A 15610-nucleotide genomic window follows, 5' to 3' on the forward strand; every position below is an offset into this window, starting at 1 on the left:
CCCCCATGTTTTATGTTTTGTATTTCTTTCTTTTTATTTTATTTTAATTCCAGTATAGTTAACATACAATGTTGTATTAAGTTCTCATTTACAATATAGGAATTCAAGTGTTTTGTATTTCTAATGGATTTTATGTGCTTCTCTGGTCTTTTTTGGGTTTTTCTCTTTTTCTCCTGTTGGAGTTTTTCTTCCCCTGCCCCAATTTGGGCGTATTAACTCTATTCCGATCCCTTTCTTGCTTGGCCTAGAAATGTTAAAGTGCATTTTTAACTTGCCACATCTCAAGTCGATCATGTGTACCCTCATTCTTAGAATGCTGAGAACTTTAGAGCAAATTCTTTTCCCTTTTACGTGCTATTGTTGTGAAGTGTTTTGCTTCTGTCTTGTATTTGCTGAGACATTATTGAGTCCATTTTTCTTTAGGTTTTCTCTGTAGGTTTCCCTCTGGCATTGCCCTTCTCCTGTCTTGAGTCTTTTTTTTTTTTTTTTTTTTACATTTATTTATTTTTGAGAAACAGAGTGAGACAGAGCGTGAGTGGGGGAGAGGCAGAGAGAGAAGGAGACACGGAATCCGAAGCCGGCTCCAGGCTGTGAGCAAGCGGTCAGTACAGAGACAGAGCTTGATGTGGGGCTCGAACCCACGAACCACGAGTTCATGACCTGAGCCAAAGTCAGACGCTCAATCGACTGTGAGCCACCCAGGCGCCCCTGTCTTGGGTCTTTTGATTGAGGCTCGTTCTTTGACAACTTCCCTTCTTGATGGTGCACTGGTGCAAACTCCTTGAGTTTTTGTCTGTCTAAAAGTGGTATTTCACCAAATCCAAAGAAGGCTGGGCAGGGAATGGGTGTCGTGGGGCAAACGGAGGTGAGCGTGATGGAGGGCGAAGGGAGGTGACCAGGACAGGAGGGTCTGCACAGGTTTGAGCGGTGGACCCAGAGCACTCCCTGTGCAGAAGCTTGGGCTGCTTTGAGCTTCTCGCTTTCTTCCCACAGGGTGGGTTCTCTTTGGCCCTGGCAGGAGGGCCACCGCTGCCCCCGACCTGACCAGCACCCAGCACAGCTAACGCGTGCCCCACCCTGTTAGCCATGTGAACCCTGCTGTATCAGCTCACTGGGAGCAGTTCTTCGTGGTGATGAGACACTGGAGCTTACCTAAGAGCTCACAGACTTCGTTTTTGTTCTTTGTGTAATCTCCTCACATCGGTAGTAGTGAGGAACTTGTGCTAATTTAACCTGTTCCTTTAGTGTTACAGGGCAGGTGTTTGTCTATGTGGGCTAAACCACAACCTGTACAGATTTCCCATTTAATGAATCAGCAGGACCAGATGCCAAGCCCATGCTTTGCCCGTGTTGTACGTGCCCCGTGGAATTGGTCTACCTCTGAGCTGACCAAAACGCTAAAAAACAACAAAGAAACCCAATCCTAACAAAAATGTTGGTGTGGATTAGTAATCAAGTTAAAATGTAAGGGTAAGTGACATTACTTTTGATTAGGACTAGGTAGCCAAAAACGTGCATTTGTGAGTTAGCTGCATGTGATTATTTGAACTCTCCCTGTTATCACAGTTTTGTGCACTGGATAATTTGTTAGCTATCTCACATTTGACATATTGTGACTAAAATGTAGTGACAGTTTCTGGGCACAATTTGTATTTGGGGAACATTATTTTCCCCTGGAAGAAGTTAGAGAGCCACTGATTAACTTAATTGAAGGTGTGTGTGTGTGTGTGTGTGTGTGTGTGTGTGTGTGTGTGTGTGTGTGTGTAAAGTTGGTAAGGGAGTCATAAGACGTAATTTATAAGTTGCATCTACGTAGATTGGGATCTGTTCGATAACCAGATTGTTAATATAATTTGAAAATTAGAAAATACTTAATTCTGAGATACCATTTGCTTATATTTTTTTTTAACCTTTTTTTTTTGGATGTTTATTTTTGAGAGAAAGAGACAGCGTGAGTGGGGGAGGGGCAGAGAGAGAAGAAGACACAGAATCCAAAGCAGGTGCAGGCTCCGAGCTGTTAGCACAGAGCCTGATGTGGGGCTTGAACTCAGGAACCGTGAGATCATGACCTGAGCTGAAGTCAGACGCTTAACTGACTGAGCCACGCAGGCACCCCGATTCTAAAATTCTTGATACAGTACTGCGTACTCTATTTTGGTGGGTTATTTTAGTAGTATTGATTGATTGAGAGAGTGAGTGTGTGTGGGGGGTGCACTTGAATGGGGGGTAGGGCAGAGAGAGTGGGGGAAACCATCTCAAGCAGGGTTCACACCCAGCTCCAGGCCTGACCTGGGGCTCGATCCCATGACTGTGAGATTGTGAACTGAGCCAGGATCAAGAATCAGATGCTTAACCAACTGAGCCACCCAAGTGCCCCAGTAGTTTAAAAAAAATTTTTTTTGAAATGTTTATTTACTTTTGAGAGAAAGAGTTGGAGGACACGCAGAGGGGGAGAGAGAGAGAGAGACAGACAGACAGACAGACAGACAGACAGACACAGACACAGAATCTGAAGTAGGCTCCAGGCTCTGTGCTGTCAGCACAGAGTCCTGATGTGGGGCTTGAACTCACAAACCGCAAGATCATGACCTGAGCCGAAGTTGGATGCTCAACTCACTGAGCCCCCCCCAGTAGTTTTTAAATAGTTGTGGTTTTAAGATATTCTGTGCCTTCATCACTCTGCCATCAAATGATATTAAACCACTTTACATCTAAGATGAGAGCCTTCAATCTCTGTACACTGATTTCTCCTCTCCCAGGCTTTGTGCTGTTTTACGTTTTTGTATGTTATTAACCTGACCCATTTTGTTATTTTCGCTTTAAGCAGTCCCAGTAAATCTCTTAAAGAGACTCCCATCTCAAGGGAACAGTGTTTATACACATAGTCACTGTTTTACGGTACTTTGTATTCTTTTATGGAGATACAGATTTTCATCTGGGATCGTTTTTTTCCCTCTGCCTGAAGGACTTTGACATTTCTTACAGCACAAACCGCATCGTGATGAATTCTTTCAAGTTTCTATGTTTGGAAATGTCTGTCTCTCCTTCTTTTTTGAAAGACACTTTGTACGAAGGGTATAGAGTTGTGTCTGGCGTTTTTAGTAGCCATTTTGGGCAGGAGGCAAGTGTAAGCCCCTCTTATCCACCGTGGCTGGAGGCAGAGACCTCGCTTACACTCTGGAATTGGATCCATACAGTCCTGCCCGCAGCACACAGACTTCACCACCCGTGAGCTGCCGTGCTTCTGCCGATCTCCATCCGTGTAGGTTGGAGCCTGAGAAAGGACCGAACCGAGGCTGCGTCCCCCGAATCTGCTCTTCGTGCTCCCTGGAAAATGTCACCGGCGGCACTTGGCCACCGAAACGGGGAATTCCTTGCCTTCTTTCCACAGTGCTTTTCCCTCATGAAAACACTTCCATTTGCTGAAACCGCACCTGCTGCTTTGTGGCTGATGTAGACTCGTTCTCCTGTGGAGCTTGAGGTGATCATAAAATAAGGAGTGCCTCCAGCCTCCGCCGTCATTCTGCAGGTGAAGAACTGAGTCCCGGCTGACGAAGGGCTTTACTCAAGCCTGTCTCCGGAAAATCAGGATTCCATTTGGAAGCTCGTGATAGGAGCATTCAGTCGAAGTGATCTCGCTGACTTTTACCAGTAATTTCCAGTGAGTTTGCTTTTGTATTTTTTTTTTAAAAAGCCTTTTTTTTTTTTTTTAAGTTTATTTTGAAAGGGGGGGGGGAGAGAGAATCCCAAGTGGGCTCTGCACGGTCAGCACAGAGCCCAATGCGGGGCTCGAACTCACGAACCATGAGGTGATGATCCGAGCGAAACCAAGAGTCAGATGCTTAACCTACTGAGCCACCTGGTGTCCCCCAAATTTGCTTTTTTTAATGTTTGTTTATTTTTGAGAGAGGCAGAGTGTGGGGAGGGGAGGGGCAGAGAGAAAGGGAGACACAGAATCCGAAGCAGGCCCCAGGCTCCGAACTGTCAGCACAGAGCCCGACGCGGGGCTCGAACTCACGAGCCATGAGATCATGACCTGAGCCGAAGTCGGACGCTCAACAGACTGAGCCACCCGGGCGCCCCTAAATTTGCTTTTTTTAAACACAGGTTTTATTGCGTCTGGAAAGAACAGTTTTTGCCATATGTCCTTTTATGTGTGCGGGGAGTGTGTGTAACCATGTATTACTTTTCCAATTAAATTAAGTACCAGCTTTCTTAGGAGAGAAAAAAAAAAGAAAAACCAACTGCGGGACTTTACTCTGTCATCTTACCTGATAGTATCAACGTGACAGAGTGTAGGTGATGTCAGGCAGTGGGTCCAAACTGTGGAGTGCCTTCCCTGGCTGTGTTGGCTGCGGGAAGAGGGCTTGCCTTCTCTGAATGCGCTTCTCCCATTCTTAGTAAGGTATCTGCACGTGTGAGGGCAGCTGCATGTCAGATTATGGGACTGAAGAGGTGTTCCGGACGCAGAGAGATGCTGAGAAAACTTCCCCTAAACAGCTGGTGCCACAGCTAAATGTTGGTTTTCTCTGTACATTCCGGATGTCGAGGGAAATAATAGGGGCAGTGATATATATAAATGACAGAACCTGGGCAGAGATCGGTCTAGGGTATTTCATCACCTATTTCTGTTCCTTTTATTTATTCTTTTTAATGCACCGGGGAGCATCTCCTTGTTTCCTGTTCATACTCCAGCCGGATACCCCAATAGATACTTCCATAAGAGATGGTCCTGGCTGTCGAATTCCGGAGACTTTTCTTTTTTACTCTCTATTATCACAGATTTCATACCTTAGAGTATGAAGTGGATAATGGATACCCATATGAAATAGGTTTAACAATTGTGATCATTTTGCTCAATTCTTTTTTTTTTTTTTTTTGGCAGAAGTATTTCAAAGGCAAGCACAGACATCATAGCATTACAGCCCCTAAATGGGACCGTGTGAAGCTCTAAAGAATGAGAACATTATTCTCCACTTTATCCCATCTTATCAAATGTTTCTTTCTCTCAGACCGGCAAATTCTGGTCAGAACTACTGGTAAAGTAAGCGGTCGGTACTTTATTTAACTCCTTGAAGACTTAAAGGGACATGAAAAGATGGGCTCCAGGGAAGGATTGTTAAAGATGTGATGAGAAGCTTTGGGTCCAGCGTCAGGTCATTCTGTTTGTATTTGTTACCAAGCTGTCACTCGGCTGTCAGCCTGCCCTGTTCGTCCTCTGGGTCGGAGGGAGGGGCTGGAGGTGGACTTTTCTCAAAGGAAACTTAGGGCGCCTGGGCGGCTCAGTCGGTTAAGTGCCTGACTCTTGATTTCAGCTCAGGTCATGATCTCACGGTTTGTGGGTTTGATCCCCGCATCCAGCTCAGTGCTGACAGTGTGGAGCCTGCTTAGGATTCTCTCTCTCTTTCTCTCCCTCTGCCCTGCTCCTTCCCTCACTTTCTCTCTCAAAATAAACATAAAAAAAAAAAACAAAACGAAAATGTCTGTTGATGATTAAATGAGTGCTGTAACCCTTTCAGAGTCTTGTTTTTTTAAAAAACATTTTACTTTTTTTTTTTTTTTTTTTTTGGGGAGAGCACCAGAGTGCGATGGAGGTCAGGGGGAGAGACAGAGTGTGAGTCAGAGAGAATCTCCACACTCTGCGTGGTGCCCGACATGGGGCTTGATCCCACAACCCTGGGATGATGACCCGAGCCAAAATCGAGAGTCATACGCTCAACCACCTGAGCCACCCACACACCCTCAGATTCTCGTTTTCCTCTCTGTCCAGTGGAAAACTCAGCAGAAGAAAACTGAAAATAAGAAATCTGTTTGTGTTACTTGGGGGATCTGGCCAGTGTTTTTGCTTCTTTGCCTTTGACTGTCTTCATTATTAAGCAGCCTTGAATTTTCTGAGCTGAAGTACGCTCAGTGTAGTCCTGTATAAAAAAGGCCTTTCTCTGCTTCATCTAAATTCCCAGAGTCGTCGTAACTAATTTGTGGAAATCATGGGGACACTCAAGGGCCAAGAGTTCTGCCTAGCTTTTAAAAAAATGTTTTCATTAAAGGTTTAATAATTAGATTTTTATTTGATACCAAGAAGAGTATCTTTTGGCAAAAGAACATTACTGTGGAGCATGACACCTGCTTTCAAGGTATCCCGTGTGTCCCTGTCTTTCCTCCTAAGAAGAATCTGAATTACGTGTTTGTTATTCCAATGATTGTCTCCATCATTTCGCTGCATATGTACTCGTACATGTAAACCACGGGCGTAATTTTTTTTTTTGTTTGTTTTTGAAATTTGCAGAAAGCATTCATGTTTATATTATTTTCCTGAGATGATCTGTTTGTGCCTGTTTTTAACTTATTATGATTATTTTTTTACTGTGGTTGGGATTCTCTGACCTGCACACACAGTGTATGTACCCAGCCCGACCCTGGATGGGCATTTAGGCCGGTTTTCCTTCTCTTTTTCTTGTACAAAGTGTGTTTCTTTGACCTCACGATACGTACCTGCAGTTGCAGTGTCTGAGAATTTATCTAGGACGCATACCTAGGAGCGCAGTTGTGGCCCATCGCTGGGGCACATCTTTGATACGAACCCACAGCACTAGGTGGTTTTCCAAAGTGGCCATGCAGGCTTCTTTTGCTTTCTTTGCTTCTCTCCTTTTCTTTCCCTCTCTCCCTCTTCCCTCCCTGCCCTGTTGGGTGGGTCTGACATGCACGCGTGTTTTCCGGGTTTTGTGTTTATCAGTTACGCGGTTCTGCAGGCAGGCAGCAGGGGGAGGAGAGCATCACCCTGCCTCCCCACAGCACCTCTTGCCCCGCAAAGGTATAACCGCTCTCTTTGTCTTTCTTGGTATCTGTTTTGCGTGTTAGAGGCTTACCTCCAGTTGGAGAGCACAGGGCTGAAGGTTATTGAAATACCCAAGTGTGTCAGGAGGCCTTGTTGACTGACCTCTCTGTGGGGTGCCGTAGGTCTGCTGGTTGCTGGGTGGACACATACCCAGGAGTCCCCCGACATCAGTATCTTTACATCTAAAGCCGGTCGATGCCGTAGAGAAGACTCTTCCCTCTAGTGTGGGCTGGTGCAGGTGGGTAAAGGGTGGCTGCCAGTAGACCGGGAGCCCCCACGGGGAGAAGACTTGGTGGGGGAGGGGGTGTCAGCGCCACTGGCATCCCTTGTCTCTGGTGTGGTGCCCTCGTGTGTGTGGTGCCCTGGGTCCCTCGTCCACCTCTGTCTAGAGATGACAGCTCCGTGGAGCTGGAGGACATCAAGGGATCCCATGGCTTTCACACAGCCGCATCCAGTGTTCCTGATGAGCTCACTCTTCTCAGCCCGCCCCCAGACTTACTTGCTGCAGCCAGTTCCCAAGCCCTTGGGGACCTGGCGTCAGTCAGGTGACGCCTTGCTCTCCCCTCCCTGTTGGCTGAAGATTCTTCTTCCTCACGTTTGTTAAGCCAGTCGCTGCTGGTCTGGTCTGTCTCCTGGCTTTGAAAACGTGGTCTTTTCCCCATTATCTTTGTCCTCCTGGGTTGTTGAGTTTTAAGAAATTGCCTCACTTTAGTTTCAGTGAGGTTTACTACCCTGTTAGTAGAGGTCCCGCCCTGAGATTTGAATTTGCATTTCCCCAATGGTTAAAAGAGTTGACATCTTTTCACACAGCCATTGATCTGTTCCTTTTCAGTTTTTTGCCTGTTAAAGTCTTTTGCCCGTTTTCTCAGCATTGGTTTAAAATTTATCCCCTTCTTGGTGCAAGTACTGTATTCTGGATACCAACTCTTTGACAGTCTGTGGCCTAGCTCTTTATGGTATGGAATTTGGGGGAACAAAGCTCCTTAATTTTAATGGTGAATTTATTAATATCTATGTTTGCATAATTTATGTTTTTCCCTGTCTTGTTTAAGAAATCCTTTCCTACTCTTAGGGTGCCTGGGTGGCTCAATGGCTAAGCATCTGACTTCTGCTCAGGGTTTGAGGGTTTGAGCCCTGCATCAGGCTCTGTACTCACAGCTCAGAGCCTGGAGCCTGCTTTGGATTCTGTGTCTCCGTCCCTCTTTGCCCCTCCCACTGGTGCTCTGTCTCTGTCTCTGTCTCTCTCTGAAAAATAAACATTAAAAAAAAAAATTACAAAAAAAGTCTTCCGGGGCATCTGGGTGACTCATTCAATTAAGCGGTCGACTTCAGCTCAGGTCATGATCTCACAGTTTGTGGGTTCGAGCCCCACATCAGGCTCTCTGCTGACAGCTCAGGGCCTGGAGCCTGCTTCAGATTCCATGTGTCTGTCTCTCTCTCTCTGCTCCTCCCCCGCTCACTCTCTCTGTCTCTCAAAAAAATAAATAAACGTTAAAAACAAAATTAAAAAAGAATCCTTTCCTACTCTGAAACTGTAAATATGCTCTCCCCTGTTGTAAAAACTGTGGTGTTGCCTTTCACAGTTAAGCCTTTTTTCTCCTTGCAGCTGGTTGAGGATCTGTATGATGATAAGTAGGGATTCAGCTTCATTTTGTATATGGGGTAACTGATGGATCGCATGTAGCACCTGTCACTTATCAATGTGTGCGCCCTGTCTTTTGAAGCCGCAGTGTTAGGTTTCTGTCTGTCTGGGGGCACTTTTTTTTTTTTTTAAGTTTATTTATTTTGAGAGAGAGCACGCGCAAGAGAGCGGAGGAGGGGGAGAGAGAGAGAGAGAGAATATGAATGAATGAATGAATGAATGAATGAATGAATGAATGAATATCTCAGGCAGGCTCCTTGAAGTCAGCCCAGAGCCCTGACTCTGGGCTTGAACTCACAAACTGTGAGATCATGACCTGAGCGCAAGTCAAGAGTGGACGCTTAACGAACTGAGCCACCGGGTGCCCCTGTCTGGGGGTACTTTTCTGGCTACAGTCTTCGGGTGCATTGGTCAGCATGTCTACCTCTGCACCATGACTGTATTCTCTTAATCTGTTTGTAGAAGCTCTACGTGCTCTCTTGCTATTTAATCAGATTCTTAACCTTTTGTTTCTTTAAACAAATTAATGAAATAGGAATTAAATGTACAATAGAGGAGTATTAAAAATCAAAAGCTCTTTGAAAAGCTTAATGAGACACCAGTTGCCACACAATTAAAGAAAAGAGATGTAGCAGGAATGGGGGAGGTTAATCATTAAGAAGAAGATATTATGAACAACTCTCTGCCAATAATAATAATTTAAAAACTTCAATTACCCATGTACTGGCCGCCCTCCACCCACTTCTCTCTGCCGTTCTGGAATGTATTTCCTGCCACCCAGCCTTCTCAGAAGGAACCGTTATCAGGAACTTGGTGTCTATCATTCCTGTGTGTGCCTGTTCTGCTGGACATACACGGCATGTCTGCAGGACGTTTATGAAGCACGTGCTCGATTTTCAGCCTCTACAAACAGGCCCGTGTACGCTCTGCAGCTTGCTTTCTCAGCACCGTCTTCTGAAGCGCACCTGTGTTGGTAGACTGAGTTCAGCCATTTTTTATTGTTGCATAGGATTCTTCTTTCTAAATATACCACCATTTATTCATCATTAGTGGATATTTGGGTGGGTTTTCTATTACAAGCAATGCTGCTGTGAGTATCTTACATGGGGTGTATATGGTGGGGTTCTCTTGGGGATAGATGCCCACCTACCTGCTTACAGGCCCTGCTGGCTTGTTCACATGCCCGTCTTCAACCTGACGAGGTATTGTCAACTTGTGCTCCAGAGTGGTGGTAGTTTAATTGTTGAATTTGATTTTTTTGTCTTCCAGTGCCTGAAGACCTCTCACTGGAAGAGAGAGAAGAACTTTTAGACATTCGTCGAAGAAAAAAGGAACTTATTGATGACATTGAGGTAAAAAAAAAAGAAAAAAAAAGGCCACAACCAAAAATTCCCCTTAGTTTTTGCTTTTAGGTAAAATGATCACGTAGCTTCATGAAAGTGTAAAACCTGGGTATGTTGTGTGTCTGTATCCTAATATGTGAAGAGACAGGGAGAGAGTTACCCAAGTCAGTCAGGCAGAGGTGGTGATTTCTGGGCAGCGTGGACTCGGGGGTGCAAATGCAGACACCACGGAACTGGAGTCAGCAGCAAGCGACACGTGACTCCAGAGTCATAAAAGGGCACTTCTGAACAATGGTAGCAGTCGACAGATTCACCGCTCTTTCAAATTGAATAAGCCCCTATTTCGTTTGCCAACATCCCCGGCATCTAGAACATTCTGTCACATTTTTGGCATGCAGATGTCCTTTGACTGAATGAGTCAATGTGCCGCCACTGAGCTGGTGGCAGCAGGGCGACAAGACGCGGGCAGACACCATACTTGCCACGTGTGTGTGCTCGGAGCACAGGGAGAGCGGGCCCTGCAGGAGGAGCAGAGGGGCCAGACCGTAGCCTCAGCCTCAGAGCGTCTGGGGCCGCGGCAGAAATGATCCGGGAGGCCAGGGCTGCTTCCACTTGGGGCTTCCTCGAGGATGTTACTCAGACACAGGGCCCTTCTCGGAGAAGCTTCTTAATCTTGGTGACGCCAAAATAAATGTGGCCTCGCAGGCCACTTGCTGCAAGAGTAAGCCGGGTCCACATAGCAGCTCCTTCCTAGGAGCCCGTGTCTGAAGTGTGAACTTCCTTGGTGAAGAAAAGAGTGGTATTCCAAATAAAAATTTCTCTGTATTTGGAAGATAATCTGTGGAACTGTATCTTGCAAGGTTACCCTTCCTTCTTGTAAAAATCACCGTATCCTAGAATGGGTGCTTTGGTTGAGGAAAAAGAATGTATCTTAAGGTTCATGGTCCTATTTGGACATGAATAATGGTAGTGCCTGTGGAACCTTATGTAGCTCTAATGACCTAATTAAAAAAATGTTTTTAAGTTTATTTTTAAGAGACAGAGCGAGTGGGGGAGGGGCAGAGAAAGAGAGAGGGAAAAAGGGAATGCCAAGCAGGCTCCGTGCTGTTAGTGTGAATCCTGATGTGGGGCTCATACTCACAAACTGTGAGATCATGAGATCGTGACCTGAGCCAAAATCAAGAGTCGGACACTTAACCGGCTGAACCACCTGGGCACCCCTAATGACCTCATTTTTGAGTTGAGAACATTGAGGCACAGAGAGGTTAAGAGGGCTGCCAACGGCCTCTCAGCCAGTAAGTGGCAGAGCCACATGGAGGGACAGGGGAGCCTGTCCCCTCTGCTGTTCTTGACGTATCCAAGTGCCACAGGTGATTTCTGCTGTCACCTCCTGGGCTCTGTCCATGGTGCTCTGTGTTGGTACAGAGTGGTGGACATCACTCTGCGACTGGCGGTTAGGGACCTGATACTGGTCTCTGCACGTTTAAGCTGCACCTTCTCCCTCCTCTTCGCAAGAGCTGAGGCGGCCCCGCGGCCGGGGGAGGAGTTGAAGAGCTGCAGGGAGTGAGCTGAGGACTCACCACTTCCCTTTGCTCTTGTGTCTTGCCACACCTGTGACGTCCTCCCCAGTGTCGCTTCTGGATTTTGCACACAGATACTCTAGAATCTGCCTGGGTGACCCCTCCCTGCTTGTCCTTGATGAGCAGATGGATGATAGTGTGTTTTCTCCAGAGCTGGGGCTGCACCCGCCCAGAGGCTCTCTCTCTGCATGGATAGAAAGTACTGATGTTTCCAGACCTGGGATGTCTGGATGGGGCAGCTTGTGTCCGAAGGCTAAGATTTCTCTGAGTCTAGGAGGGGAAGGTAAAGACCCCCGCCCTCCAATTTCTTTCTTCTGTTTTCGCAGAGGCTGAAATACGAAATTGCTGAAGTTATGACGGAGATTGACAATCTAACTTCAGTGGAAGAAAGGTAAACAGTTGGTGTCACACTGCCCAGTAGCCAACCTCTTTTCTTGGTTTCCAGCTGTGGTGACCACCGCAGGGGCAGGGCCACAGATACAGCAGGGGCAGAGATTACAGCCTCCAGGGCGGGGCCACAGCAGGGGCTATAAAGTTGGGATCCTGAAGTGGGGCAGCCCTTGTAAGGTGGTTGATTGCTCTGCTCTCTTCCCCTCACCCCTTCCTCCTTTCCGCGGAGGAGTTGGGGTCCTTCTCTCCTCTCCCTTCCCGGGGAAGCACAGGCCCTTCCACATTAACCTCCAAAGAAGCAGCCTTTCTGTACAGAAGGGAACTATGCTTTCCTTAAGTCGCTGTTTCTTACTCATTATTAGCTTTTTCTGAAGAAGTAATCAAATGTAGAAAAGAGCCCGGCAGCCTTGTGTGCCGCTTCTGCGATGGGCGGGGGGGGGGGGGGGGGGGGGAGGAGATAGGGAGGTGGGAGGTGGGCGGAGTGGGCAGGTGGAGGGCTGGGGGCGTCTGGGTGGTTTTCTGCAGCGGAAGTACCAGAGGAGATTGTGTTCCCTTTTGCACTTGGTGCAAACGTCAGCTGATGATTTCTCAACTGTCTCAAATGTGTAGCAAAACTACCCAGAGGAACAAGCAGATAGCTATGGGGAGGAAGAAATTCAACATGGATCCCAAAAAGGTAAGCAGACATTCTGGTTTTCTGGCCTGCAAGAGATTGAGCGATTCATCCATTTTAATGGTTCTCTCCTTCTGGACAAAGGTGGTCATACCCTCATAAAAATACTGAGTGATGTTAAATTTTTATCACGAAGGGGCTGCTAGTGAGTTGGGGGGAAGCAAAAGTGCCCATTGACCTGGTGTCTGGGCCCAAAGACCTTTCTTTGCGCGTGAGGCTCAGGGTGAGGACGGGCCTCCTGGGAGTGGCCAGCGTGTGTGGGCCTCACTGGGGCCGGGCTGAGAGGTGGGGGTCTTCCTGCTGACGTACAGCCTGAAGCCCGGGGTGGGGGTGGGGGGGGTGCTTGGTCAGCCAGTGGGCAGGGCTGCAGCTGGTGTGTTGGGTCTGGAGAGGGAGGTGGGTATTCACTCGTTCACCTCAGAGGACTTGATTCCTTCCATTCACCTTTGAGAGAGAAGATGTCTGCCTGAGACCGAGGAACTCTCCTGGTTTAAGCCACTACCTGGTCTTTCCTCAAGTTGGATTTTCTAGGAAAACGCCTGAAGAAGATGAAACCTTCAACACAAAGCTGCTTGTCTCTGAGGGTGAAATGAAATTGTCAGTGGGAATGATTTTGTGAATTTGATAATGACTTGAGGTTTGGAGTTAGAAGCAGTTTTGTTTTTTCCCTTAGGAGTTAGTTGGGTTTACAGAGTTGACTTAATCAGATTTGGTAAGCAGTGGAAACATCTTGAGAGATCCATCACTTGTTCTAGGTTATAGCACATGATAGCATGCCAATACGTTCATGGATGAATTCAGGTCCTCCGCACAAAGGACACACAAATACACTTACTATTATTTTTTTTTTTTTAAGTTTGTTTATTTTGAGAAAGCAAGAATCCCAAGCAGCCTCTGCACTGTCAGCGTGGAGCCTGATGAGGTGCTCGAACTCAGGAGCTGTGAGATCATGACCTGAGCTGAAATCAAGAGTTGGACCCTTAACTGACAGGCCACCCAGGCGCCTGCAAATACGCTTGTTTACTTAACTAATTTATTTAATGTTTATTTATTTTTGAGACAGAGACAGAGCACGAGTGGGGGAGGGTAGAGAAGGGGGGGTGGGTAGACACAGAATCCGAAGGAGCCTCCAGGCTCTGAGCTGTCAGCACAGAGCCTGACGCGGGGCTCGAACTCACGGACCGCGAGACCATGACCTGAGCTGAAGTCCGACGCTTGACCGACTGAGCCACCCAGACGCCCCAAATATGCTTATTTTTTTAGTGGTGCTGCGACTCTGCAGGAGTTCTGTCAGGTTCTTGCCTGTGTCCTTGTTCTACGTGTACCGGGAATCAGAGTTACAGTAATAAGGGCAGACGTAGATTGAACTTGCCACGTGTCATGAACTGTCTAGCACAGCACTGAATTAGTATACTTAACCTTATGGGGTAGGTTCCATTTTTAATTCCTGTTTCACAGTTGGGGAAAGTGAGGCACAAAGCCACTGAGACTTGCCTAGTGTCTTGAGCAAGGAATCCACTTGAGACTCAGGCCCATAACCACTGCACTTAGCTCCTGCAGGACTCTGGCGTTGGTTTGTAGGTAGCCCTGAGCCCAGCTGGGAGGTCCCAGAGCCCTGGTCAGCCGTGTGGATCTGTCCACGTCCACGGAGGGGTGCTCACCTGCTTTGCTTTGGCTGTGGCGAGTTGCTCTACAGGCTTCATTTTGTGTACATACCTCTCCACCTGAAGGATTTTTAAAATATTCATCATGGGTTCTGTCCAACAACTTATTATGTTGCTCAGTAAAGGCAGATGGCAAATTTAGTCTATATGTGGTCTTCTGCGGGGAAAAATTATCAAAGTTCCCTGGTTTGGTAGATGATTATAGCACTTCCCTGAGTCCACTGAGTCGGCTTGGGCCGCCATAACCAAATACCGTAGACTGGTGGCTTACGCGATAGACATTTTCACAGTCTGGATGTCGGAAATCGGATCAGGATGCCAGCGTGGCCAGGTTCTGGTGAGAGCTCTTCTCCTGACTTCAGACGGCCGCCTCCTCACCGTGTCCTCACATGGTGGAGAAAACGCGGGAGAGAGCTCCCTGGTGTCTCTTCTTACAAGGGCACCAGTTCCATCAGGTCGGAGCCCTGCTCAGACGACGTCGTCTGACTCTAATTGCCTCCCAGAGGCCCCACTTCGTGACACCGTCACTGGGGGGGTTAAAGCTTCAAGATTGGAATTTTTGGGAGATACACACATTCGGTAAGAGGAGAAGTTGATTCAGTCGAGGAAGCTGGAGACATTCGCCAGCCTCTCTTTTATTTGCAGTTTCCTAGAGAGGCCTTTAAAAATATAACGTATAAATCTATAACAAGCACGAGTTCACCCAGTGGACTAGAAGTTGAGGGAACCCAGAAAGACAAAAGATGAACAGTAGTCCAAAGTATACTCAGGAAAAATTGCTCTGGGAAAGGAGAGCCGTGTCGGGTTCGGCTCCCTTGGGCGGCAGGGGTGGGTCCTGGGACCATAGAGGGGACGTCCAGACTGTTTGCCCTGGCTGCATTTGCGCCAGGCGGTGACATGTGCCCCCAGGTGGGAGAGCAGGCGTATCTTCTCGTCTGGCCTCACCGAGGAGGAGAAACCCCCACTCCCAGAGACCAGTTTCTGAGCACCCCCCTGGGCCCGTCACCCACTCCGGAAACCAATGGCGTTCGGTTTGGCCACCGGAGAACCTTCGGTACAAAGGTGAACGTGCAACCAGGAATCACCAAATGTACAAGCTGCCTGACCTCGTGAGAGAGACGTGAAACTCCAGGAACAGAACCAACATGGAAGTGTTAAAAGTAGGGCAGTTTTGTGTATTATACATCGCATCAGAGATGATAGCGTGTTGCTTGTCCTCAGTGCAAAAACGGAGTGGTGGAAAAGATCTCCGCCATCTCCGCAAAGCCTGACATGGGGCTCACACCCCCGAACTATGAGATCGTGACCTGAGCCAAAGTTGGACACTCAGCTGACTGTTGAGTGAAGAATGACACCCTTAGAAACCTGTGGCACGGAGCAGGGATGGGGCCACGGGCAGGCTGGGCCGTGGCACTACGTGGTTCTCTCCGGAGCTCTGGGCAGGTCCGCAAGATTGGGGAGCATGTCAGGCAGCCCCGCTTTC

The 15610-nt window shown here is 47.5% G+C and overlaps 1 protein-coding gene across 4 annotated transcripts in view; it reads left to right on the forward strand.

Moving 5' to 3' along the window:
* Positions 1-15610, forward strand: part of CYTH3 (cytohesin 3) — a 99574-nt gene that overhangs the window by 63200 nt on the left and 20764 nt on the right. The window contains exons 1-5 of one of the 4 annotated variants that reach the window (XM_047089438.1): positions 3559-3661; positions 4886-5039; positions 9747-9829; positions 11727-11791; positions 12400-12466. In XM_047089438.1, coding sequence (XP_046945394.1) covers positions 4958-5039; positions 9747-9829; positions 11727-11791; positions 12400-12466 — 297 coding nt within the window. In that variant the 5' untranslated portion in view covers positions 3559-3661; positions 4886-4957. Of the gene's footprint in view, positions 1-3558; positions 3662-4885; positions 5045-9746; positions 9830-11726; positions 11792-12399; positions 12467-15610 lie in introns of those variants that run through there. The other 3 variants (XM_047089441.1, XM_047089442.1, XM_047089440.1) reach the window with 3 other exon arrangements.

Source organism: Lynx rufus, unplaced genomic scaffold (genome assembly GCF_022079265.1).
Source record: "Lynx rufus isolate CCGP_SWC_20201006 ecotype Redwood Valley unplaced genomic scaffold, mLynRuf1.p SCAF_27, whole genome shotgun sequence".
Taxonomy (NCBI): domain Eukaryota; kingdom Metazoa; phylum Chordata; class Mammalia; order Carnivora; family Felidae; genus Lynx; species Lynx rufus.